At 40.6% G+C, this 26743-nt stretch overlaps 1 protein-coding gene across 1 annotated transcript in view; it reads left to right on the top strand.

Moving 5' to 3' along the window:
• The window catches only part of TIAM2 (T-cell lymphoma invasion and metastasis 2), a 166306-nt gene that overhangs the window by 45035 nt on the left and 94528 nt on the right, over nucleotides 1–26743 (top strand). The window contains exons 8-10 of the mRNA XM_018561444.1: nucleotides 12378–12563; nucleotides 14074–14220; nucleotides 15391–15462. Coding sequence (XP_018416946.1) covers nucleotides 12378–12563; nucleotides 14074–14220; nucleotides 15391–15462 — 405 coding nt within the window. The remainder of the gene's footprint in view (nucleotides 1–12377; nucleotides 12564–14073; nucleotides 14221–15390; nucleotides 15463–26743) is intronic.

The following is a 26743-nucleotide window of genomic DNA, read 5'->3' as shown; positions in this document are numbered from 1 at the left end:
CAATTCTGCTTTGAGCGCTTACTTACCTTAAATGATGCCTTTTGATCCGATCATCTTCTTCTTTCCAGTAGTTTTCATGAGTCCCTCCAGTGCTGGTGGCGGTCTCTGATCCAGCGCTGACTGCTGTGTCCCACGGTGTCTGCGTGCACGCTGCCGAGCTGCTTGCATTGACTTACACCGTGTCTTTCCTCTTCTCCCGGCTGAAGATCTCTACTGCGCATGTGCCAGCCCCATGATCCTTCACGGCTGCTTGAGAATCTTCAGATCTTCGGACAGGAGCGAGCGGTGGAGACACAGGTAAGGTAAGTAATAACCTGTTTGGTGACTGTTTTTTATTTTTTAGCAGTAGCAGTAGATATATGCAAAAAAAAAAGGTTTAATTCTACTTTAAGAATGTTCTTCCGCAGAGTTTTTATTTAAGCAAATGTAGATGGGATCTAGCGTGTAAACAGAGTGCAAAAAGGATCTCCATTTAGGAACACCTTAATCGAAAACAATTGCCTTTAAAAGCCTTGAAAAGTTCCAATCTAGGATCATATTAGTAATATAATTCTTATGTAATAGCGTTCCATCTTTGTTTGCCCATCAAAAACACTCAGGAGAATACCGGCATTGCTTGTTTTTATTTGTTAGGCCAATAAAGTAATCCCTGAATACAAATCCCTGTATGATACAGCTGGTACTTTGGAGGACTCACTTTATTCGGCTTACTTGACATAAATTGAAATAATTATAATCATAATAATAATGTTGTACATTTTCCCAGGAAGACTACAAAAGGACCAAAATGTTCATTCCCCAACACACCCTCCACAATAGACACTGCTGGCTCACTCCTTTTATGATCTGCTGCTTTTGAAGTCAAAATACTAAACATGTTCTCAGCAGCTACTTATCCCAGATAATCTGCTGCGTTAGACTTTTCTCTGCTTGGTCATGAGACCCGGCGTCACATTTTAGTCTTTTCAAGGAACAACAGCTCAGTGTTTCATTACAATTACCGTATTATTAGTCTAATATGTCTCCGTACTCCCTTCATCTGTACATGGGGTTTTCATCTTGAACTTGGAGGGCTGGTGGAGATAATCTGGAGGGAAAGAAAGTCATTCAACTTTGTTACTTTAAATAGTATTCAGAACTAAAGCCAAAATCTTTTTTTAGATTTAGATAGAGTGGATTAGAATAGCTGAAAGGTTTTTATTGCTGTCTGTGTCCATGGTAGGGAGATTCACTCTTTTTATTTTTCCTGCTGACCATTATCACTGAAAGTAAATAGAAAATACACAATTTTGAGATGTCAGCAGAATAGGAATAGATGGGAAATCTTCCAATGGGGACAATAGTTATGAGAACAACCAAGGTTTTTCATTACACTTTCTCTCACTTCCTGTTGTGGCTACAGCTCAGGAAGTGAAGGGAAATCTCCACAATGGGACACAGATGATAAAAAAAAGCAAAAAAAAAACTGCCAGGAGTTATTATCCTCCCTTACTTTATCCAAAATGTATAACAAAACAAAAAAAAAACATTGTTTTTTTTTCATGTACCGTATATCCTTTAGATTGCATTGAAACCAAACGTTGTGGTGCATTACTACACATATTGACGTGTGTTGTGGTAGGACAGCCCAATCGTTTTGAATGTGATGCCAATGCATCACTATGTAGGTTTTAATAGACCTGAAGCATTTTTAACACAGCACACCACAATGCAGATGATTAAAAAGAACTCCGGGGAAAACAATTCTTAACCCTTGCAGTGGGGCTACTCCCACACTGCAAGGGTTAAGTGCTCATTTGTGGCTAGGTTAAAAAGAAAAAAAAAGGTATTCTCACCTGACTCTTGGAGCCAGCCGACTCTTAGTTTGGTCCCTGCAGCCTGTCTCTGCTGCAGCGGTCCTAGAGTCATCACATTCTATGGATGTGAGAATGCTGAGAGACATACCATTGCTGTAGTGGATGAGGAGACAGGCTTGGGGGAGCGGTGTCACAGTTGCCCAGATCCGAACTTCGGGTAAGTATAATTTTTTTTTAACCTAGACATAAATGAGCACTTAACCCTTGCAGTGCAGGGGTAGCCCCACTGCAAGGGTTAAGAATTTTGTTCCCCCAGAGTTCTTTTTTAACGTTTATGTATCGTGGTACGTTAAAATATCTGTGCACTGTGATGCACTAGTGAGGCGCAGTCTGGTGTCATTTAAAAAAAAATGGCAATGCACCCCCCATAATCTGGCTAGAATTTTGTTCAAACATTAATTTAAAATCATTCATCAGAGCCTTCGATCTGTCCATCACCGAGGCAACTGATTTTGTGCGAAACACCTTAAAATTTCTCCCAAACCTGCTGCTTGAATGGAATCCCAGACGTAATAAACCAGTTTGTTTTGTGCCTGCCACACGCATGTTACAATGTGCATGATTTTTCCCAAAGACTCAAGCAAAATTCTACTGGTGTATGACCAGCTTTAGTTTCCTGCGGGAATGTACGTTGCGATGAAATGTGTTTTTTCCCGCACCAAAACAGTCTGAATTGGCCTTTAATGATTCACGTTATCCGAACTTAACGGGGGTTTTTTAATAAAAGATCTAAGCCCCTTTAACACGTGTGCCCTCCGTTCCAATCAGCCTGCACGGATTCCCGGCTGAGCAGAACGGAACAGATGGTACTCTTGTGACATCCGTGTACAATCAGTTGTTTTTATATATTACGATGGAGGGAAAATACTGAGCTTTTCTGACCCATGGACTATGGGTAGTCGAATGTAAGCAAAAATGTGCCCAATCATGTCCCGATATCTCTGATCTGTCACGCTCAGGTCTGCTTGTTCTGTTTTTTTTGGCCCTAGAGTGGGGGGTAATTGGTTGTAAAGGGACGTTGGTCCATTTACATATGATTGCCCATAGAGCAGGGGTGGTCAACTCTGGCCCTCCAGCTGTTCTGGAACTACAAATACTTACTCATGAGGCATTGCAAGACTGATAGTTACAGGTAATACTCCCAGAGGCAGAGGCATGTTGTGATTTATAGTGAAAGCACGGCCAGAGGGCCGGAGTTGCCCACCCCTCCCATAGAGTAACATTGGGCTTCCAGTCAGATCTGCCTAAAAAAAAACTGACTGGCGTTTCTGATCTGACCGCCCATCTGACAGGGGCCAAATTCTGCTTTTGTTAATATAAAAAAAAAAAAGTATAACATATACTGTATAATTACCACACAAGCCATTTTGAAATGTCATATTATCAAAAGAAAAAGAAAAATGTTCATTTCAGTCTTCAGCCAGCTATGATTTATCTAAAACTGACAAAAATTCATATGTTGTGGCCTTGTAGCCACGGCAACTGTCTCCTGTCAATGGCTCGCTGCTTTCATTTCAGATTTATTCTTTTTATTATGAGGACATTTGACAAAGAACAAACAGACAATCAAACCTTGGACCTCACACAGGAGAAACATTAACCTTGAATGTTGCTGAACATTTGCATATGTTGTACATTCTCAGTTCTAGGAGAACATATCGTACAATACAGGCTTTAGAGTGTCTGCTGAATTAGAAGAAGTTGGAGAGAAGAACAAGGTCCCCTCAAAGGACTATCGGGCTATGATTAACCACTGGTAATGGTATAGGAATTGGAGTTAAGCTGTAGATAGCAGACAGTGTGTTACTGGAAAGTAATAGGATTAAACACAAGGCGGTCTGCGTATGGCGTTCTCAGAGGCAAAGGATTTTTATCATTGAGAAGATGAGGGTGTTTTGTTTCAGCAGCAGGACTGACCATGTAACTGTAGCAGGCATATAGTCCTACAGAAACAGGCATGGGTCTGCACTAAGTATTAAAAACCATATAATGTATTTAAATGACATAGAAGTTTTTCTTTTCACAGTGGAGCTCAACTTTGAAGTGCATGTGCACGTTTCTTCCTTTTGGTGTGTTAAATATACCATTGAAAGCATTTTTATATCTGTTGCAGCCAGAAAATCTTATAATATCTTCCTTTGACTCTGCTGGGTGATGTTTGTTACAGCTGCTCCAAGGTATTTTTGTGAACTACAGAACACATCCCACCTATTTTAGGGAGAAGAGGAGGGAATGTTCTGTAATCCTCTCCTTGGTTGACGATGCTGTTCCTCCATAGACACATGACATAGTTGGAAAGGTTGTATAAAGACACAGGTCCATCCAGTTCAACCTATACTGTATGTGTGTGTGTATAGATGTCACTAATAGTTCCCATATCTCTGTATATTCTGTGAATAGAAAAACTTGTCCAATTGTTTCTTGAATTTCAATGCTTTCAGCTGCTTTCCACCACTATCTGTGGGAGTGCATTCTACATGTTTACTGCTCTGACAGTAAAAAAGGAAAACCCTTACACAGTCTGAGATTAAACCGCCTCTCATCGTCCTAAGCCCTCGTTCACACCTGAACGTTTTGTAGCGCGTTCTACGCTCGACGAACGCTCTACAAAACGCTCAAAAATATAAATCCCATTGTATTCAATGGTCTCGCTCCCACCTTGGCGTATTTCCGCCCGTCCCTAACGCGCTACAAAACGGCCCACGCCTGAAAAGGTACATGTACTACTTTGGGCCGCTTTGTTGCGCGTTTCCATTGGGATACAGCCAAGTAGCCTTTGGAAACGCGCGTTTGGCGCGCAACTTTTTTACCACGAATCGCTGTAAAAAAACACGCGACGGTCGCGCGACAGACGCGCTTATGCAATACGCCTAGGTGGGAACGAGACCTTAATGTTGTGGTCTTGTGTCATCTTCAGAGTTCTTAATTTAAACAGTTTATTTACAATACTGCGGCCCCTGTTTATAAATGTGAGTATAGTGAGTGAGCGTTGTCACTCCAAGGCAGGAAGTGTGCTACTTAAGCTGGCCACACATCCTAGAGACTGGTAAGCTGCAATATACACTGCATTCATTTTTCACCAGTTGCATTCATTTTTCACCAAGATCTTGTAGTGCTGATGGGAGAGTCAGATCACTCTGTAAAGTCTTCTCCAGCACATCCCAAAGATTCTCAATGGGGTTAAGGTCTCATGCTCCCTGAACCACTCTTTCACAATTTGAGCCCAATTAATCCTGGCATTGTCATCTTGGAATATGCCCAATGCGCCATCAGGGAAGAAAAAATCCATTGATGGAAACACCTGGTCATTCAGTATATTCAGGTTGGCAGCTGACATCATTTTTTTGGGGACATAACATTGCTGAACCTAGACCTGACCAACTGACCCATCCCCAGATCATAACACTGCACTGCAATCATGTTAGCGTAGATTAAAACTATTATATAACCACAATGGGGGGGAATTTATGAGAACTGGAGAAGAGAGAATCTGGAGCTGTAGCCCATAGAAACTAATCAGCGTCAAGCTACGAAAATGAAAGATAGAAGCTGATTGATTGCCTTGGACAACTTCTCCAGATTCTGTCTGCTTCAGTTTTCATCAATTCCCCTCAGAATGTCCTCAAAATACAATGGGCTGTATTTCTTAAAATGTATGTAAATCCAAGCACAAAATTTAATATATTGAAGGTTAACAGTGCTTAGATGTGTTGGCTGCCTTAGGCTCCTTTCACACAAGTGGTGCATGAAAGGGGCCTAAGGGGACAAGGTGATGATAAAGGCTATTTTCTTCTTTTAGAACTTGTTAGACAATTTGCTGCGGCTGTGCGTGGCTCCGCCCACAGGTTCTGTGAATGATAAAAAACCCCCACTGTGGCAGAGGGACTCATAGTTCTCAATGGTCTTCAAGCGGTGTTATGTCACCCCACTTGTAGTCCATTGATAAATTACTCCAGCCCCTTACCTAAAAGTGGTTGGGCATAGCACATGCGTTCCACTGATTTGGTCGCAATGCTTTGTAGGCTCCATTTAAAAAATAATAAATGCATTTTTTTTAATCAATATTGGTGCATTTATTAATTTTTAGGCCTAAAGGAATTAGGCTTTAAATACTTGCTCAGTCACCCCCAGCCCAGTCTAGCAAGGTGCAGGGGAAATAAATCTTCCCAGTTGAAAGTACTATTGAAAAAGAGAAACTTAATTTCTAGTAGGACATTTAGCCCTCATTCACACTAGGCCCTACGCTCACCCCAAGTGCAGGTCTGTGCGGGTGTCCGTAACTCGTACGTTGACAGGATGGTTCCTGTCTGTGTCCGAGCCAGGAAACACACACCCGTACGGAGCTGCACTTGGGGTGAGCGTAGGGCAGCGTGCGGCCACGTACTCCCATAGAGAAGGACGGGGGCTGCACACTAATCACACGCAGCCCCTGTTTTTCCCGGGAGCTGCCCGATACGACAGTGCACGCAGCACGGAGCTGTACTGGCCGGCCTTTTCTAGTGTGAATGAGGGTTTAAGATGGCAACACTTTGCATTCAATTTGTCTATTACTCAACGGATAGGCTTTAGATGGATTTTTAATATAAATCAAGTTGTTGATGTTAAAATTCCCTTTGAGGCACTCTCCTAAGAGACGTGTATCTTCAAGTACAACACCTGGTCATTTCTAGTTTTCATTCAAGTGTGTACTGAAATCTACTGACATATTGACCTGAAACATGAACACGGTCTCACAAGATATTGAGCTACTTATCCCGCTGTCTGTCTGCTGGTATTAACCAGCATTATTCCAATAACTGAGCAGTTTGTGTCTGCAAGCTCAGTGCTCAGCAAAGGTTATCCAGGGCTCTTTGTGTTTTCTTGGTTGGTGCATTCTTCCCGGGGCTGGCTTGCACATTTAATAATTACCACCCTTGAACTATTATCAGTTATTTCGCAGTGATTAGACACAAATGCGGGAATTAGCAGGGCAACTTCATTAGTTTTAAAGTTAAAACAAGGTGAAACACGTGCTATTTACTACAGATTAAAGGATTGTGGGCGCTGATCAGGAAACTCTTCAAAAGAACATCTGGCATTGATTGAGCGCGATCGATTGTTTCCAGACTACTACTTCTAGTCTGTGTTAATGGCTCAGGATAATTGTCACCAGCCTTGCAAATTATTTCTTATTAACTTAAGCTTTTTAGATCTGGTCTTAAGGATTAAAGCTTTAATATTTAATAAGGCAAGTCTTCATTTCAGAGACTCCTAGGGCTTATTACCGTCTATATGATACTTTATGCATGCATGCTGTCACAACATTTTGTGATTATGCAGTGGAATGTAGATATCCACTTTCGGTATAAATAGCGCTCTCAGATCTAGTGCACAAAAGGATGGTTTTCTGCAGAACGTTGGCAAAGATATCGTGATTTACTGCATGATTATTTACCTTTTTGACATTTCTTCCTGGAGAAGTAAAATCACTAAGGAGTTCAATTATACAAGTTCTGCAAAGCTGTTTGCCCGGCATTAGCACCCCTGGATGATGCTGAGGAGTATACAGTATGCATTTCCTGTATTCATGCTGCGTGAACGGCATCACCGGGCAGATCGTTTATAAATGAACCCCTTAGTCTTCCTCTGTATACTTTGGCATCTGGTTATGTCACTGTTTATTCCTACACAAACTATATAGTGTTCAATGCAGCCTTCTGTATCCATGCATTGTATATTCAGCACTTTTTGGTTGTGATTTTTAGATACAGCATCGATCACATTAGTTACCTGTGGTGGTGCATATCCCACATCCACCAGCTCCGTCCCACATCCTACACCTCCGTCATGCCACCAGATACACCCAAGAATGACTACTTTCTGGTGCTCTGCGGGTATACACCAGCGACTTACAACCTCAAGCGGCACCCTTTAGCGCAAACACAAAATATTCCCCACTTACCAGCTAGCCTGCAAAAAAAAGTACACACTGTTAAAACAATAGGTTTTAATTGCGCACCTTTTGCAATATATGTGGTAGGCACACTGCCTCGTCAAGGCTCTTCTGTGTAGTGTGGTCCTAGCTCTAATGCATGAGAGCCTCTATCTTGGAGTATATATAGCAAAGGATAAATTGAGTGCAGGTATGCCTGGAGATAGCCCATTCCGCCATAAAGCCACAGGGACACACCAGAAGCCCAGCATATCACAATGGCAGCTGAAGCCCCCAATGTGTCACCAAACCAAATGCAACAAGTGAAGCGAATGGCAAAGGCACTCATCCATTTATAATTGGCTTTAGAGCAAAATACTAAATAAAAACACCAAACACCATGTATTTTTGGCATTAAATTGGCGGTGACATTTTGTTTTATCACACTCTTAAATTTACTTTTAAATAGACATAAAAACCTTGCTTAAAACAACAGTCCATACATAACTGATGATTGGCTAGACAAGCCCAAGCATACTGCTGCAAATTTACCATTAGATTTTTTTTAAACTGTCCCCCTCCTAGGAGGTTACAAACCACATAAATAAATGCTGCAACAAAGGGGTTAGGGTTAGGGTTACCTGGACGAAAGGGGCATGAGCCAGATGTTCCACGAGGGGGGCCCTTTTAGTGCCCAATATCCTCCTGACAATCAGTGTGATTGCGCCGCTAATCTGCCCCTGCTTACTTCTCCATTCCAAGAATGGCTATAATTGTTCCACAATGCCGCATTCTCTGCAAATGGAGGAGTAGAACAGCTATGCAGCACCATTTTAAAATGTCCCCAACTGGTTAAAGAGGAAATGATCTCTGAAAGCTGAGCCCAAAAAGGCAGCCAGAGGGAGAAGACCAAACATCAGTGGTCTCCCTGCCTGTGGTCTCTCTGCGTTTGATCTTTTCCTCATTACTGACTTGCCATGCAATGTTCTCACTGTGTCTTTGGTTGGAGGCAGCCATCTTGGTAGAGGCAGGGTTTTGCTTCCTAATATCAGAGACTGCAGCTAGGAGGACAGTGAAAAGCACAGTAGTGATATCACCAGATCTCACTCTAGCTTTCCTGAGAATAGCTGTCAGAGGCAGCAGTGCCCTAGATGTTACACGACAGATATAAAACTATGAGACTGTAGGCACAGTACTGCCTAGGCACCTTCACATACTAGACAGAGCAGCACTGTTTTATATGAGGAATTCCAGACAAAAGGTACATTTTCAGGGTGCTGCTTACGCACAGGTAACATTTTTAAATGTCTTAACTTTGTAGTTGCTCACATTTTGAGTTCAGGTCCACTTTAAACATAACATTTCTAAAATACAGCAATACTGCAATTACTGTAGAACAACCCTTTTCAACCAGGGTGCCACGGCAACTTGGGGTGCATTCAGGCTTCCTTAGGGGTGCCTCAACATTTTCATATAACATCATACCTCACCATGGTGCAGACGGCCCGGCCAACAGCACCTGGGAAACGAATTACGCTAATCCAGGGAGGGTGGCATCCATTCACAAAAGGATGGAAGTTTACCAGACTTGCTTCGCCTCCTGCCCTCTGCCATGCAGCAGCATCTGCGATTCCTGGTGTGAGGGGGGCTCGGATGTGATGGGGGGACTGAGAACTCTGATGTGAAGAGGGGCTCCTATGTGAGAGGGGGAACTTTGATGTGAAAGGAGAGGGTTCCCAATGTGAAGCGGGTTTCTAATGTAAAGGAGGTGAGGGGGAGGGATTCTGATGTAGAAGGGGGTTCTGTGATGTAAAACGGGTTCCTGATTTGAAGGGGGGCTCTTGCATTAGCTCCTCCCTTAAAATCCATATCAGACCCCTATTTTGGATAAGGATCTGGTATGGATTTTACATTTATTTTACATTTTAGACTGGAGTTCCTTGAGATTTTGCATACTATTAAAGGGTGCCTTGAGCGAAAAAGTTTGAGAAACGCTGCTGTAGAAAACAATGACAATGACAGGAGCTGTCTTTTCTCCTACACTACATGTTTTTTTACTTCCTTTAAACTTGTGTGTAAAGGTGATACAGTAAAACATGACAAATACGTATTTATTAACCCCTTCGTGACTGAGCTTGTTTTTAGTTTCTGTTCTTAAATGACTGACACACTTTTGACATTTTTGCTGTGTGATTCTTCCACGTCAGTAATATACTTTCTTACAAAGTGCACCCACACATATTATATATTGTTTTTTAGAGGACAGATAGGGCTACATATTTATATCACATATGTGTGTCTAACGCCTCACTTAGGACAAATAAAATATAAAAAAAGAGGAAAAAAAATAAAAAAACCCTTTTTCCCAGTTTTGATTTGTAGTATTTTTTACAAAACCAGCACAGCTAAAAAAAATGCAATACATACATTCATTTATTTGTCCATTATTTTTTATTTTTTTACACTTTTTTTTTCTTTACACTTTTCACTATTTTTATATTTTTTTACACTTTTCACTATTTTTTTTAAAACTTTTAAAATGTTTATTTTATTTATTTAATTATATCAAGCAGTCATTGTGAATTAATCTCACTATTACTGCTTGATAAATTAATACATTTTTGGTTATTATTAGGCTGTTTCAAACTTCAGAACAGCCAATAATAAGTTAGTGACACTGATCCTGCAGCAGTTCAGGATTCAGATGTCACTAAAGGTTTTCTGAACGTTCCAACAACCATCAGAAAACTGAAACATTCTTCTTTCAGGAATAGATACATTATGTATCTATTCCTGAAAGTGAAAAAAAAAAAAGCCAGTATACGATCCGAGGGAGATATCTCTAGATCTATACGAGCTGTCAGAATGCCAGCTTTTGTCGGTTTGCCCGCTCTGCTTTGACTCTCAGACACCCGATATTAAGGTATCAGGTGTCTGAAAAAGGTTAACCCTTTCATTAATGAATGCCTCTATACTGAGGCATCCATTAATGAATGGTAACCGCTGGTTACCAGCCCTCTAATGCAGCAAATAACTCGTCACGTACAGTGTACGTGACAAGTCATTTGGTCCCTTTGTGGCGGGACGTACAGTGTACGTCTCCCGTCATGAAGGGGTTACAAAATTGCGTTATGTGTGAGTATAAATATTCCCATGCAACAGTCAGCTTTTCCAGAAATCTGAGTTGACGTTGAATGATGTGTCTGTAAATCTTGTGTGTACAGCAATTGTATGGAAACATATGTATAATCAGACAACAATCTCATTAGTGCCATGGGTTTTGCTTAATTGGTGCACACAGTCCTCCAGTATTAATTTGCACTGTGCTATAAAGTTTTTGCAGGTAATAATATTTTTTCTTCTTAAATGTTGTGTGACCGTTTCCTTAAATAATTGATATAGGTCATGTTGAACAGTAAAGGGTATCAAGTCATGGCTCATGGAAAATAAATCTATAAATATTCCTTTGTAGTTCCTCTCTTCTGATGACCACAGCACACCTAAATATAGAATACATTTTAAGACCAAATCATATGATTCGATGGTCACATTTTGTCAAACACTTAAGTTATTCTGACATAATGGACTTACTTGTACATTAAAGTATTAGGTTATTCATTTTCGTAGGCTTTCTTTTTTTCATTTTAGCTTTTTCAGCCTCTTTTTTCTTCTTTGTTATAAAATAATTTGTGTTGTAAATGTGAACTGAACAGCATTATGATTATCATGTTGATGCCTAACATTTGATATCTATGGATACAACAGGGCTCGTGTTTATAAGCTACAGTAAAAAATCATTAGGCTATGGGCACCTTTTCCTTTTGTTCAATGCAATATTTATTCTTGCTAGGTTCTTTTGTAAAATCATTTGTGTTCTGGCAGTTTTGCACTATAAAATGTATATAAAAAAAAAAAAATATGTAATTTGACATTCACACTCCAGTCAAAATCGAAATGCAAACCTTTATTCACATTCAGAATGTAAAGCCCTGTCACATTTTACTCTGTTTCCTTTTGCCTGTAAGCTGGTGATCCTGGAACACACCTTCTAGTGATGATGGAGATTATTTTATGTCCCTTACATACAATAAAGCTGGGGTAACAATGCCATTACTTGGAAGGTTTGTCACAGCTACCAGTCAGATTTATAATTGCATTGGAAATGGGATTGAATGCTGCAGCAGCAGCAGCAGCATCCCCCCATCTCTGCGCCGGGAGTGTTGGATGAACGGATGATCCGACACTCTGGGCGCAGAGATGGGGGGCCCGCTGGCCGCTGGGTACCGATCCGGCGCTGGGACTGTGCTGGACCCCCACAGGCCCAGGGCCCTGGTGCGACGGCACCGCTGTACCGGCGGTAGTTCCGCCACTGGCACTGACTTTAGAACGTACACTGCAACTGACCCCCTACTGATTCTGCCTAGAGCTCTATGAACATATTCTACTATAGACTGCACAGAGCCCAGATTAGGGTATAGTGAGCACATTTTCTGACTTTATCATAGTTGATGTGTTTACTGGAAAGCATTCATTTTCTTTTTACTGAATGTTTTCACTTGTTGCCTAGCATTTAAATTTTCATATTTAGTATTCCTAATTTGTTTTTGCAGATTCAGCAGTGGGAACAGAACCTGGAAAAGTTTAACATGGATCTCTTTCGTATGCGCTGCTATTTAGCAAGCCTGCAAGGAGGGGAGCTGCCAAACCCGAAAAGCTTATTAGCAGCCGCAGGGAGGCCATCCAAGCTGGCACTAGGGAGGCTTGGTATCTTCTCTGTCTCTTCTTTCCATGCATTGGTAAGTTGTGTTTAGAAATCAAGGTCATTACAATATCTGTCAAGCCATTACAACTGAGTACCTTGATATTGCATTAAAAGAGAACTAAAAGTGTTTTACCCATAGTTCTCTTAAGGGTCACGGGAGGACATATAGTGTCCTCCTGTGACCCAAAGCTCACTATATCGCGAGCTGCAGCTCGCAGTATACTGAGACTGCCGCAGCCAGGACGGATCACGACAATGCTTTTTAAATCCACCCAGCTGCGTGACTGACAGCTGGCTCTGCCTATCTAGAGGCAGAGCCAGCTGTACCCACCCCCTCCCCGTCCGTTCCTCCAGTCAGCGCTGGAGGATTGGAGCGGGGAGGGGGGAATCCCTGCAGGGAGCTGTGGCTGACAGTCACCGCTCGCTGCAGGGAGATGATCGAGAAGTGAGCGAACAACGCTATGTGTTCGCTTCACTTCCCGATCAATTAAGTAGACTGTGACAGTTTCATTGTCACAGGTCGGCTGGAACTATGAGGATGAGTGATTTTCACTCACCTCATCGTTCTCCTTTAATCATTTGAAAAACCTGGCCAGTATCGCAAAATGGTAACGTTGCAAAATAATTTTTATAGCGAATCATAGACATGTAACCTGTGGAAAACTTCAGTTTAGTTATTTCAGGATTCTGTATGGGCTTCAGATTCGGAAGAAATACAAATTTTTGTTAGCTTTGGATGAGTTTACGAATATTCGTTGCGAATACTACAGAAAACTATTTACAGATATTAATACTGAAGCCGAATCTCCTAGACCCGAATGGCATTTGGGATCTGAATTTCCGAATTGCATTTGGAAGCTCCCGAATACCTTTCGGGTCTGGGAGCCATATACATATATTACTAAAGCTGAGGCTCCCAGACCTGAATGGCATTCGGGGTTTCCTGAATGCAATCTGGAAATTCGGTTCCCGAATGCCATTCGGATCTAGGAGCCTCAGCTTTAGTATTATATGTATATACTGCATATGGCTCTCATGTTGCCGTAATTAAAATTCATGAAACCGAAAAGCACATCTGCTTGGCCAGAAAAGTCACATACAGAAATGGAAATTCAAACATTTTCGGATGCATTGGGATTCGGAAATTCAGATGTGTCAGAATGTCCGAATTTCGGAAAATTCGTCCGAATTTTGATTTGGAACAAAATGAATCACACATGTCTAGCGAATAATGATCCTTTTAAAAATAAGAATGTGATAAGGTGAACGGTAACTTTGAAAGATAGCTTTTTGGTCTGAATTTCCTGTCATTCTTTAGCTTTACTGCTTCACAAACCCTAAGAGGTCTATTTATAACCAATTTGCAGAGCCATTCGCCCTATGAATTTTTATGAACATTAGTTCTGTGCAAATAGATTGATAAACAGACATTCTTATATATAGTTTCTTTTCAGGTCAAATGTATGCAGTGTAATACTAAATTATGGCCACTAGATGGAGCTTAGGAGCATAGGAAATAAATCCTTATTTATCTATCTATTTAGATCTGCTCACGAGATGAGTCTGCCCTGAGGAAACGGACATTTTCTCTTTCACAAAAAGTGCAGTTTAAGAAGAGTTTATTTTCCTCCATTAAAGGGATTGATACTCTGGCGAGGAAGGGAAAAGAAAAAAGACCTTCTGTAACTCAGGTAAAGTAAATGCACCTTTCTTTATTCGACCTGCAGAAAATATGTTATGATCTTTGTTTTTAACCCCTTCGTGACGGGAGACGTACACTGTACGTCCAGCCACAAAGGGACCAAATGACTCGTCATGTACACTGTACGTGACGAGTTATTTGCTGCACTAGAAGGCTGCTAACCGCTGAGAATCAGCGGTTACCTTTCAGTAATAGATGTCTAACTATCTAGAGATCCATTACTGAAAGGGTTAACCTTTTTCAGACACCCGATACCTTAATATCGGGTGTCTGAGAGTCACAGCAAAGCAGACACACATGTCGGCTTTTGCCGGCATTCTGACAGCTCGTATAGATCGAGAGATATCTCTCTCAAGCTATACTGGCTTTTTTTTTTTTATCTTTTGACTTTCAAGAATAGATACAAAATGTTATGTATTAGACACATAATGTATCTATTCTTGAAAGTAGAATGTTTAAGTTTTCTGAAACATTCACTGACAGCTGAATCCTGAACTGCTGCAGGATCAGTGTCACTAACTTATTATCGGCTGTTCTGAAGTTTGAAGCAGCCTGATAATAAAAAAAAATGTATTAATTTATCAAGCAGTAATAGTGAGATTAATTCACAATGACTGCCTGATATAATTAAATAAATACAATTTGTCAGTATAAAAAAAGTGAAAAGTGTAAATAAATTAAAAAAAATAGTGAAAAGTGTAAAAAAATTAAAAATAAGGGACAAATAAATGAATGTATGTATTGCATTTTTTTTTAGCTGTGCTGGTTTTGTTAAAAAAAAATACTACAAATCAAAACTGGGAAAAAAAGTTTTTTTTTACGTTTTTTCCTCTTTTTTTAATTTGTATTTGTCCTAAGTGAGGCGTTAGACACACATATGTGATATAAATATATAGCCCTATCTGTCCTCTAAAAAACAATATATAATATGTGTGGGTGCACTTTGTAAGAAAGTATATTACTGACGTGGAAGAATCACACAGCAAAAATGTCAAAAGTGTGTCAGTCATTTACGAACAGAAACCAAAAACAAGCTCAGTCATGAAGGGGTTAAACCACACTACTGTTTGGGTGTCTCCTTTCATAATATCGTTTTGAAGCCTCCTTGTTAAGCTGCATGTTTCTTAACTATTTCTATGCTTGTTTCTTTTCCGTTTAGATTTTTGATACTAATAGTAGCCAGTCTGGATCCGGGACACAAATTCCACCCAATCTGAGTGGTTCCAGTGAGGTAAGCCTACATGTTATAACTGGTTATAATATAATTAGCTTGTAGCTGTTAATGCAAAATCAGCTAAAACAACTGTGCACAGCAGTGTTGTCCTCCAAGTAGTTTAGATTGTGTTTTAACGACGTAACCATATTGTATTGGGCCTTACCAACGTATTGTCACCTACAACTTATGTGTTTTCCTCTTTATTGGCTTTGTTTGAAATAGTAAGATAATCAGAATATCCTTGAGCCTGGGTTTACATATGTGCACTTCTTAGTTACCATGCGTTGCAGTAGGCAGCCCATTCATTTCAATGGGCTGCCTACCGCATCCACATCTCACCAAAAAAGTGCATGACCCTTATTTTTCAATTACATAATAAGTTATCATGCGTTGTGGTGCAGTGCAATGCACATGGGATTGCTAGATGCTTTAGGTGGCAATAAAAAATAGGGGCACCACACTCCATCAAAAAGTGTTACGCACGATTTTGTTGCGATGCGGGGATGTGTGCAGAAACGCACGTGCTCTCACATTGCATAGATGTGAATGGGAGCTTAGTTTTATTGATGGATAAGATGGTGTCATTTCCTGTGCTCCTAGGGTAGCCCACTGACTATAGTGTGATAAGTGGGTAGCATTATATACGTCACAGAGCAAACGTGATATATACAACACAGAGTGCAAAGCGCTTACAGCATACACAAGGCACACAGCACACACCATAAACAAAGCATATACTGTATAGCTCAGAACACGCTGCGTGTACAGGACCTGACTCAGAGCTTACAGCACAGCAGAGGGTATGCACAGCCCAAGGATACAAAGCATATTCACCGTTCACACAGCACAGAACATACACAGCATACTCAGTGAATAGCACAACATATACATCACATAGACTATAGAAAATGCCACTTCTGGTTTGATAGTTGAACAATGGGAACCCAGTATAATACAAGTGACTTTTTTTCTGAAAAAGATCATTTTAGAAGGCTGTATAATAAATAAATCTAAAATAAAATCTAAAATAAATCAAACTGCTTGCTGCAGCAGGGAAAAAAATGGAATTGGACCCTTGAATGGGTCACCTGTAATGTTACTCGCAACACATTTTCTGAAAAACAATAATGCACTGCATGGGCTTTGGACTATGACCAGCAGGCCTAGAATGGAAAATAAAGGGATAAGACAGTTCCTTTACCATAAAAAGGGGCACACAGAGCATCCATAGCTGCTGTAGTGAAAGAATGCTAGAGAGATAAGGGTCAGTTAGGGAACTGATCTTTAATACTTGATAGTTTTTTGGGCAATATACTCCTTTGCTACCTTTTTTATTATTATTGGGGACTTTTTTGGCTTTAATTTAAATTGTGGTTTATTTGAGATCAACGTTTACTTATAGCTGCTGTCCTGTCCATAGGTTTCCTTTAAAAACTATTAGCTTTTTCCTGTCCATTCATAAATTAAGTATATAGTTTGAGTTACTATGTCCACAATCATGAATGAACAGGAAGTGAATGTCCCCAAATATTTACAAATGCTCAACGATTAGCTGATCGTTGAGTGCTTGTACTTCACTGTCCATCCTGTCACGCTGTTACAGGAGGCTCGGCGGGTAGTGCAGGGAGGAGAGCTCTGCCACCTGTGACACGGCTGACAGCTGTCTCCTTCCCCACACCGCTCTCCATCCTGATCTGTCACAGGAAGCAGAGCGGGGCGGTGCAGGAGGAGAGCTCGGCCTCCTGTGACACGTTCACAGCGCTCTCCTGTGCGTGCATGCTCACGGCCATGCCAAGCCTCAACCTTTGCAGTAACAGTTTGACTGACGGCAGATGGAGCCTATGGCTCCTCTCTCCTCAGTATGCTCCCCCACAACCAGGATGTTCGGAGAACTCCGAGTATCTTCCCAGTCGTGGCGGAGGATACAAACGGCTGCAGGTAAGTGTGGGGGGAACAGGGGTTTTAGAAAAGTATTGGGTGTTTTTTGCCTTAATGCATTCTGCATTAAGTAAAAACAAAAACAGACGAGTCTTTAGTACTACTTTACTCATACTACTCGTGTATTATTCAGCACGAAAGCTTAACGTCTGCAGAATGACTTGCCTCCTTGAGCTTGGCATCTGAATGATTTAATTGACAGGTAGAGCCAAGTTTTTAATACAAGATTAAGCTGTAAAAACAAAAGTATTTTCCACATCATGGGAATTTACAACTGCATAATACAGTTTTCATTGTAATCTGCTGCTGCACGGTACAGTGCAAGGCCTGCTTCAAGATAATGGGAACAGCTGGTCCTCAGTGGGGAACAAGTGTGAATACAAAAACACAGCAGATAACAAAACCGTGGATAAAGAAGCACAGTAGTATTTTCAGCACACTGCTGGTGTTCTTCCCTGGAAGGCCCTTATTATTTGGCACATTAAGTGTGTACATTGTAGCAAAGTATAAATAATGGCCGTATTTCTGCTGTGTTGTAAATTAGATGCAGGGCCTGTGAACCAGACCTGTGTGTTTCTCCTTGTGGGTACCATGTTTGCTCAGTTATGTGTTTGCAGTAATAAAAAGTAATGGATGTAACTAATGATTTCTTTATTTTAAAGTGACACTAAACTCAGAAGTTAAATCTTAAAAATGCATTCAAGTACCTTAACTATTAACAAAAATGTATCCTATTTGTGTATCACTCAGCTGTAAATCCTCAAATCATCTCTGAATTGGTGGTGACACTGTCCTTCCTTCTGGAGGGTGGCTACTTTTATTCCCCATGGTCCCTGTGTGTGTTGTAAAGTAACCACCACTCCAAGCTCACTCCTGTGATGGACTACAATCTCAATACAAATTAATAAACTAAATTTGTGATTATAGCCCATCACAGGAGCAAGCTTGGAGCAGTGGCTACTTTAGAAAACACACAGGGACCACGGGGAAAAACAGTAGCCACCCTCCAGAAGGACAGAGTCAGCATGAATTCAGAGATGGTTTGAGGATCTACAGCTGGGTGATACACAAATAAGGTCCAGTATTGTTAATAGTTAGGGTACTTGAATGCATTTTTAAGATTTAACTCCTGAGATTAGTTTCACTTGAATTTATATTTAAGGGAGAGTTTACCTTCAGTTCAGGTCATAAATATTGTATATATTGTAAAAATGTACATATTTACATTGTAGGCATGGGTGCTAGCATTAAGGAATTAGTAGATTTAAAAGTAATTGAAAATAATGCAGTATATGAGGTTTTATATTATATTATAGAAGTAGTTGCTTTGCTGACAAAAGTATATGCACTATCCAGATGTCACTGATAGTACAGGATCCACATAATACCTGCTGCCTCCATGTAAATATTAGGTAAAACTGTATATATAAATAATACAATAGAAAGCAATTCCTTATAAACGGCAGCAACTCTATTCTCTAGTTACAAACTCTCTATATAATATGCTTTTTTGGAGAATGGGCTTAAACTGCCCTGTTCTTCATGATGGCATTGAGGCAAGTGTGTGCATTTTAATAATTCTGTATGAAGTAAAACTAGTCTGCAATTGCATTTAAAGCTGAACTCCAGCCAGATATTAAAACACCAATTGATGCAGATATGTATTCGCTTTATGTCGCTAGTGTAGCCCCTGTAACTCCCTTTAAAGCAGCAGTCAAAGAGAGAACGGCGGTACTTGGGACCAATCGGTGTACCACATGTACATGTGCTGTCAAGGAACATGCAGGAACATTGAAGAGTTACCAGAGAGGTGACCTTATCAGCATTCAGCTGCCCTTCAAACTTTTTTGAAATTTTCATTGCCACTCCTTGTTCATTGATTTAGGGACAGCTGGCTTACACTGCCTCCTACAGGATTTTTTTCAACCAAACTAACCTGGTATAATCCCTCCCACTCCCAACATGCCTCCATATTTTGTTAGTGTCCTAGAAAGATAGACGTCTTTTTTCCACTTAGACAAACAAGCAAGCTTCTCCTACAAGCTCTTAAGCTAGGCTCTATGTAGCTGTACAGCTTGGCATAACTTCAGCAATAGTTTTGGAGGCCATACTTGGACCCCACAGGACTTGGAAAATTGCGAGGCTAGTCTGGAATTGGACATTTGTGGCACTGGGCTCCAAATTGTGGCAATTTTTTAAACATAGGTGTACTGTGTTAGCTGAGGAGGACTTTCTGGGTCCAGAGCCGTGGTATTGACTCTGGGATGGCCCAGTCTTTGAAGACTCAGTTTGGGAATTGAGCATGTAGGCCAAGCACTAAAAGCTACTTCATGAAAAAGACAGTTGGCCGCCATTGTTACCCCCTTTTTTTGTCCAAACCCCATATCTGGTACAGTAGCAGCTTTAGTAGTTTCAGGAGTCCGCAACCCACATCAAGCATGCAGCCATTAAAACCACAACTCCTGATCTGCAATAACAGCCTACCTATTTTTCAAGCATTCCTTTACCTGCAACAAATAGAGCTCAAATGATGTTCTCTTGGTAGACGAACGCACAAAAGAAAACATCAAATTTATATTCAGTTGGTAGAAAATTCATGATCACAATTGCATATGAATGCATCAATTTCATGTTGTGATCACAACTCAGCATTGAAAACACAACTCCAGCTCACTTTTTTCCCTTATGCGAAACAGCAAGCAACATTTTAAGCTGCACAGGTACAATAAATGTCAGGTTTATTTTAAAAATGTCTTTTACATCATTCAAATGAAAGCATCACGTGATTCAGTGTTGAAGTTAGTAGGCTTTTTTCAAACTGAAAAATATGCACTGTAAACTGTTATTTTAAAGTAGTACTAAAGGCTAGGCATTTTTTTACCTCAATGCATTCTCTGCATTAAGGTAAAAAAACGGCCATTACCTTTCCATGTTCCTTTGTCCTACCACACACATCCTAGTTGTGGGGGAAGGTACTGAGGGCAGTGGAACAATAGGCGCCTTCTGCTGTCAGTCAATCTGCTGAAAGGAGAGTGGTGAAGGGAGCAGGGGTGTGGCTTCCCACACGCTGTGTGTGTCTATGGGCGCACACAGCTAGGCCCAGTGTTCTATCAAACTTTGTGACTACGTTGGAATGTGTGACTCACATTCCAACGTAATCCCATCCAGTTTGCAAGAGAGCCGATCTACATTGCCTCATTTAAGTGGAACAGCTGATCTGTCTTAAATGTCACTTCTATCGGACTTTGTGAGTGCCACAGAGGGGGGTTGATTCACAAACAGTAACTGCAGGAGTGTTAAAATCAGCGAGCACCGCAGATATATATATTTTTAAATTTGGTGTTCGCTGATTTTAACACTCCTGCACTTACTGTTTGCGAATCAACCCCCCCTCTATATATAATTTTTACTGAAGCCCTCAGTGTACTGTATATATACAGCTTTTTCACAACATCCATATATGCATTGGCATAAAGGGGAGCCATATGGCTGCCCATTGCTGCTCTCCTGAGTATAATAGTATTGGTTATTAGACACAAAGTAGTTATTCTCTAGAGTTTCATCATATCAGAAACCTCATTTTTTTTTTTGTTTCTATCTAATGCTGTAAATATTTTTTTAAAATGCTTGTCCTAATATTTTCACTATGCTCTCTAGATGCAAAATGACTGGAGAAATCCATGTGACTAGTTTATAGTTGTCTATTATCTGTACAAATGTAATTTATGTTAAAATACAGATGTACCCCATATATAAAATATACTGGTGGTAATCAAAGCTGGCAATATATTTTGCAAAAGGAGACCATACCAATCCCATAGAGACTGCTTGGTCTATTCGACACTTTGGACTGAGCTGTCTGATAGGGCAGTTCTGACGGATTACCCCTTTTGTGTGTAAATTTAGCCTGAGCTATTGATGAATATAAACTTCCAAGACTAATATATAGATTTGTTAAATACATTTTTTACTATTCAAAGGATTTTAGTTGCAGATGTAAAAAATATAATTTCAGCATCATTATAGAAAGGGGTTCTTTACAATAGGCGCTGTGAAGTCCAGCCAATAAGGAAGCAACAGCAAAACCAGAAACAGGCGTTAAAAATAGACTGAATATTTTTCTAACAACAAATGGTATTCACAGAAATAATTACTATAGGATAGTATGGAAATATTGTAAATCAGAAAAATGTTCCGACTGTCTCTATAGAGTTAAGGGGATATGTTCCCCCCTTTGAGGAAAATTGGCCACAATTCCGGGCAGGGGAATGCTTATTTCATTTGCTTTTCTCTGAACAAAAGCAAGCAATTTTGTGAATAGTTGAACTTGATGGATATCTGTCTTTTGTACAGCCCTGTTAACTATGTAATTATATATAATTGTGTGCATAAGGTAACATCATCTGTGACACATTTTGCTGTAGAGTGCAGAGAATTTGGTTCAGAATATACACAGAAACCTACAGGGAGAAGTCCTTTCATATGGTTTAGTGAAGTTTTAGGGCAGTGGCCATCAGAATTCATGTACATGGAACGAAAGCACATGACTAATACTTATATTATTTTTTGCAAAAGGGATGCAAAATGTATAACTTATTAGTGTACCCTTTCTAGATCTATGAATTACACCTATAATAAGTGAAGTTAAATTGTTTAACTTAAGGAGAACTATGAGCAAATATTAAAACCTATCCTATATCTGCTATGAATTCATTCACAAATCAAACATTTTTAAATGTGAAATAGTAGTAGAATAGTTCTCTGCTCATATAAGTGTCTGATCATCCACCGTATACCACAGAAAGTGTGGCGGGGAAGGACCTGTAATGACAGCCATTCATACTGCACACAACTGTAACACTGGATTCCAACCATAAGTGTTTTGTTTAACATGTGTTGTACTTGCATCGATGTACATTGTTGTGCTTTTTTTTTTTTTAAACATGTTTCATTGCTGTACATTTTTCTTTTTTTTCACAGCAGTAACCAAATTACTACAGAAAACTCCCAGTAACTCTCAAACAGCCGACTGGTGATTGTAGGCACCCGGGAGCAATAGCCAGACTGCTACTGGCTATTGAAACCCTGACCACTGAGCAGAGGTGCAGACCTGAGAGAGAAAGTTCTCTCTTAGGTCCGCTCCTCTGTTCAGTGGGAGAGCACAATAGCCAGCCTGCTTTGAAATAGCCAATAGCAGGCTGGCTATTGCTCCCCATTTTTTACATTCTGCTGCCGAGCGCTGAATTTAGCTGCCGGCCGGCAGCAAGATGTAAACAAAGAATTGAATTAGAAACTAAATACATTACACCAATCTATATATTTATATCTAAATACGATACACCAAATCTATTGCATGTAAAACATGTGTATTTTGACTGTGTGTTTTTAGTTGATTGGCTATATTTGTGCTTTAGAAATCAAATAATGTAAGATTTTGTTACTTTTAATAAGTGGTTACAGCTGAAAGATACACATCATACTTTTTGTTGCTGGTAGTGACATTCTATGTACGTTGTGGAAAAAAAAATTCTTCATTAGACAACTTAGTTCATGTTGTGCTGCCGTATTGTCTAACAAATGAGCTGGTAAAAAAAAATCACAGGATACTAATCATGAGAAGGAAAACATGCCCTTTTTTTTTTTTTAGAAATGATGTATCAATGTAAGAGCTCACAAGTTTTACATAAGTCTTTCTCGAGTGTAATTTGCTTAAACAATTGAATGTTGCAAATATTTACAAAGATCAGTGACAAGCAAATTAAAGGAAATTAAGGTCAACAGCCAGGCTGATAGTGGTCATTAGTCTGTGAAGCTAATGCTATTATAAAGGATATGTCTATCCTGAATTCTCTGCAAGCAAGCTGTTCAACTATGCCAACATTTTTCTGCAGATTGGGTTTGCCTTGACATTGTGAGTTAAAGTAAGCCACCCTGATTACCACAAGTAGACAGAGAGATCGCTGTAGACTAAAAGGGTGGCTTTGTACTTGGAGCTGCCAGGAATAGCCAGCATACCACATTTGTTCTAGATTGCTAGTTTGCAATAGAAAACCTTTCTCTGTGCAAACCATCGTTTGTGAGAGGGGGGATTAGTTCTAAAGCAGCTGTCATAGCACAGGGAAGTTTGTTGACAGAGCAGTGTAATGGACTTGTAGGCCACGCTTGCTGCAGCTCTGTGCCTGGTTTGTGTGCCTTGTTCTATCTTACAATACATAAAATGGACATTAGTCAGTTGCTTATTCTACAGCCGTGTATGTCTTGGTATGTGGAAAGCAGTTTACACGACTGGAAGTAATATATGCCTTGGATTCACATTTGTTTCCTCACGTACTTGGACGTTTTAGAGTAGTTGTTCATCCATAGTTCTTCTTAATTGTTAAAGGATAGTTTTATGTGCTCTAAAATAAGCTAGAGCATGTACAACCATGGTCTGGGGATTCTCCGCTCTGGGAAAGTTGGAGTAGACGTGGCAGTTTATGAAACTACAAACACTAACAGTCATTCTGTGTTCATGGACAGTTGTTATTGTATAAACTGGTTGATGTAGGTAAGTACATAGGTATTACAAGGTGATGGTAGTTGGACTTTAGAAGATAATCCTAAAGTTGGAGCTTTACTTTTTCTCCTGACGCTTACAATGTGCCCATTTTATTAAACATAGTGCTGCAGTTACCTAAACAGCATCCTTTTATAATTTACAAGCAAAAAAGAGTTTGTGACAAGTCTCTTGTCTGTTGAGTCTAGGGGTGGGGCAACAGACACAGACAGGATATATACTATATAGTAGGAGGCGTGATATTTATAACATATAGGAGAATGTATACCGTGTTTCCCCGAAAATAAGATACTGTCTTATATATTTTTTGGCCCCAAAAAACACACTAGGTCTTATTTTCAGGGGATGTCTTATTTTTTTTTTTACTGTGCAACAAAATGTACAACAATCTAAAGTTATTCATGCACAGCACTCCAAAAGTTATCTGGTATCACTCCGCCTGTCACAGTAACTGGCGCTATAGAGGAATATCTGCTAATGCGGCTCTGCTCCTTCCGCCGCCGCAGCCTTGCTTTCTACAGCGCTGGCATGCTTTGCCATCAGGGACAGCGGTACCAGCGGTGCAGCAGTGGGGACATCAGACTGTGGACAGCGCAGTAAAGTACGGTACCATTTACTGGTACACAATACAGTACAGTACCATTACATTAAGCAGTGCCTTCAGGGGGACAGCAGTAGGTGAAGTATGGTACTGGAGTGCTCCCTGTCACTGTGCTGTCTGGGGGGAGTCCCCTGTCATGCCCTTAATACAATGTGTCCCTGCAGGCTGATACCATCTCTCCTGCTCTTCAAGTTCCCCCGTCACATGCTACCACCAAACTAGGTCTTATTTTCGGGGTAGGTCTTATATTGCAGGAATCTTGAAAAATAGTGCTAGGTCTTACTTTCGGCGTAGGTCTTATTTTCAGGGAAACAGGGTAATGTGGAGCTTTGGAGTATAGACTCTAGATAGGCATAGCCAGCTGTCACTCACGCAGCTGGGTGGATCTCAACAGTATTGTCAGGATCCATCCCAGCTGTTGCGCTGTCAGTATATCGCAGCTATACTGAGCTTTGGGTCACAGGAGGAGGTTAGTATATGTCCTCCCATGACCCTAAAGAGAACTATGGGGAAAAACACTTACCCCATATTTCTCTTTTAACTCATTCCTGTAACTGCTGGGTTATTAGTCCGCATTTGCACAATGCAAAAATATCCCTAATGTATCTAGAGTAATGAAAAAGAAAAAAAGGGGGAAAAGGAAATACAAAGAAAGAAAGAAAAGTGTGTAAATGAAGGTGTGCAACAGAGCCCAGGCCTCCCAAATATGTGGCATTTTAACTGTTCAGAGAACTTGGTTGACAACAATAAGCGAAACCTGTCAGTTGTGCAGAAGTGCAGCCATACGGTCCACAATTCATAACATTGAGGATGGCAATCGTGAATACTGGCTGTGAGCTCTTCCATCCGACAAATACATTGCATCTCTTCAGCACATTCCTTCATGGACGGAAGGACCAATGACCTCCAGTGTCTCGGTATGACCGTCCTAGCTGCCACAAGGAAAAAGCAAAGTAATCCCTTTTTAGAGGAAGCAATGGATCCTGGTATCATTGAAAGGAGGGCCACCTGTGGGGTTCGGATAGTTATTGAACTGATATGACCAGGGCCATATGACTGAACTGATAAACACCAGGGCAGGTCTACCAAATATGGAGCATCACCCCTGGTTGTGAATAACATCGCCAACATAAGTTGGAGACCTGAGGGTAGATCTTATGGAGACGGGAGGGGCAGAGTTACCATCTGACCAGAATATCTTAGCGTGGATGAGTTTTAAAGGAATGGAGGCAAGTGTCATCTATACAAAACTCTTTTAGAAGGTGACCCTGGTGCTGTGATGTAACTGAATGTATATTTGCCACTAAGATTACATAACGGGAAGTGGCAAGTAATTTTACCTGCCCACTGTATCCTGGTTAAAGGGGTTCTAAACCCTCCGTTTTTTTTTTGCTTATATCTACTGCTATCATGCAGTAGATATAGGCAAGAAGTGTAAAAAAAAACAAAAAAAACGCTTAAAATCATTTTAAACTTACCTCGTTATTGCCGCGCCGAGAATCAGGAACTGCTTGTACGGCCGCAAAGGATCTTGGGGCTGGCGCATGCGCAGTTCCGATTCTCGGCCGGGAGATGAGCAGAGACGCAAGGTAAGTCTATGGACGCGTGCACCTGCCTGCAGACACCGCTGGATCAGAGAGACAGAGCAGTCAGCGCCGGATCGGAGTGACGTCACACCTCTGAAGGGACAGATGAAAACATGGGGAAAGAAGAGGAAGATCGGAAAAAAATACATCATTTAAGTGGAGACCTGAGGGTAGATCTTATGGAGACGGGAGGGGCAGAGTTACCATCTGACCAGAATATCTTAGCGTGGATGAGTTTTAAAGGAATGGAGGCAAGTGTCATCTATACAAAACTCTTTTAGAAGGTGACCCTGGTGCTGTGATGTAACTGAATGTATATTTGCCACTAAGATTACATAACGGGAAGTGGCAAGTAATTTTACCTGCCCCCTGTATCCTGGTTAAAGGGGTTCTAAACCCTCCGTTTTTTTTTTGCTTATATCTACTGCTATCATGCAGTAGATATAGGCAAGAAGTGTAAAAAAAAACAAAAAAACGCTTAAAATCATTTTAAACTTACCTCGTTATTGCCGCGCCGAGAATCAGGAACTGCTTGTACGGCCGCAAAGGATCTTGGGGCTGGCGCATGCGCAGTTCCGATTCTCGGCCGGGAGATGAGCAGAGACGCAAGGTAAG

Source organism: Nanorana parkeri, unplaced genomic scaffold (assembly GCF_000935625.1).
Source record: "Nanorana parkeri isolate BGI_ZX_2015 unplaced genomic scaffold, ASM93562v1 scaffold524, whole genome shotgun sequence".
In the NCBI taxonomy this organism is placed as follows: Eukaryota; Metazoa; Chordata; class Amphibia; order Anura; family Dicroglossidae; genus Nanorana; species Nanorana parkeri.
This window is presented reverse-complemented; position numbering and strand designations above follow the sequence as displayed.